This window comes from Trichinella spiralis (genome assembly GCF_000181795.1).
Source record: "Trichinella spiralis strain ISS 195 chromosome Unknown Scfld95, whole genome shotgun sequence".
Classification (NCBI taxonomy): domain Eukaryota; kingdom Metazoa; phylum Nematoda; class Enoplea; order Trichinellida; family Trichinellidae; genus Trichinella; species Trichinella spiralis.
The window spans coordinates 1-1,570 of record NW_003527034.1 but is presented as its reverse complement, the minus strand read 5'-3'; the positions used below and the strand labels follow the sequence as shown (position 1 = coordinate 1,570).

Genomic DNA, 1,570 nt, shown 5'->3' with positions numbered 1-1,570 from the left:
TTAATCGTATTTAAAGATATACTCAGTACGGCAGTATCGATGAAATTCGAAAGAGATGGAAAAGAAGTTTCAGTTGCGGAATATTTTCATGATGTTTATGGGCCATTAAAGTATCTAAATTTGCCCTTTGGTTCAAGTCGGCAGTAAATCAAAACCAATTTATTTCCCAGTTGAAGTATAAAAAACTGACAATTGTTTCAACTTTTTTTAATACAATGAATTCATTTTGGCCAATTTAGCTTTGTCAAGTGGCAAACTGTCAAAGATACAACAAGAAATTGAAAGCGTGTCAAACGACTTCTATAATTCGAGTATGTTAATGATTTTAAATATTGATAATAATAATAATAAATTGTTATATATTTAGTTTGCTTCGACAGACGCTCCTACTCGAATTCTAAAGTGTATTGACATGGTCAAGAAATCAAATTTTAGTAGTGATCCATTTTTGAAAAGTTTTGGCGTTCAAATTAAAGCGGAACCAATGACTGTTAGTGGACGAGTTTTGCCACCGCCTAGGTTGGAATATGGTAAAGGAAATGGAGGACGTGTAAATAAATAATAATTATTCATATCATTCATTTTGAAAAATATTTGTTTCATAATTTGTCTTATATTTTTAGCAAATAATTCTTACACCAAAAGATGGAGCATGGAATTTGACTGAATTTAAATTTTTTGAATCTGCTTCTTGCAAATCATTTGGATTTGTATCGTTTCTACCACCACATAAAGCATCAATGTTACAGTGAGTATTGCAAAATTTCATTAATGAATCAAATTAGCTCTTTTGATTATTTGCTTGATTTTTAGGGAATTTTGTATGCAAATTGTCAGAACATGTCGTAGTACAGGAATTGAAATGCCGGACAGCCCAAAATTTTACGAACAAGCGCGAAAAAATGATACGGTAGAAATGGTATTAAAACGTATTGCAGACAAATGTGACAGAGATGGAATAAAATGTGATTTGGTATTTGTTGCGTTATTTTCATCTGAACAATATGGTAATAATTATTTTGTTCTTATATGATGAAATTTATTTTATTAATGTTGAATGTATTTTTACCTTTTTTAAGCTCAAGTGAAATCTTGTGGTGATATCACTCTTGGATTGGTCACTCAGTGTGTATTACCGAAAACAATAAGTGATGTAGCAATAAAGAAGAGTTATTCGACGATGTTAAATATTGCGATGAAAATAAATATGAAAATTGGTGGCATTAATACAAAATTACTGGAAGATGAAGTGTATGATATTGAATTTATGAATGCGTATGAAAAATTCTTGAATGGAAGTTTTTTGTTTAGTTTGGATAACTATTTGTATAAGAATAATGCATTGGTAATTGGTGTGGATGTGGTTCATCCGTCTGCTGTGGAAACGCATTTACCATCAATAGCTTCGGTGGGTATTATTCATGTTATTGTACTTTCAAATTATTGAAGGAATGTTTTTGATTTGAAGGTTGTTGGAATGTGGATGCAAAAGTTACAAAATTTCATGCTTCGGTGAAACTACAACCAGCGAAACAGAGCTGATCACAGGATTTATCGACATTTTCAGGAA

General features: G+C 31.0%; 1 protein-coding gene across 1 annotated transcript; it reads left to right on the top strand.

Moving 5' to 3' along the window:
- Nucleotides 1-26: 26 nt before the first annotated feature.
- Nucleotides 27-1,542, top strand: Tsp_13872 (putative protein tag-76; the record flags this gene model as incomplete). The annotated part of the gene is made up of 8 exons (XM_003371044.1): nt 27-93; nt 240-311; nt 368-550; nt 624-748; nt 814-1,007; nt 1,080-1,251; nt 1,312-1,412; nt 1,469-1,542. Coding segments are annotated over 8 exons (988 nt in total), but the record flags the coding sequence as incomplete, so codon positions are not given.
- Between the last annotated feature and the right edge of the window lie 28 nt (nt 1,543-1,570).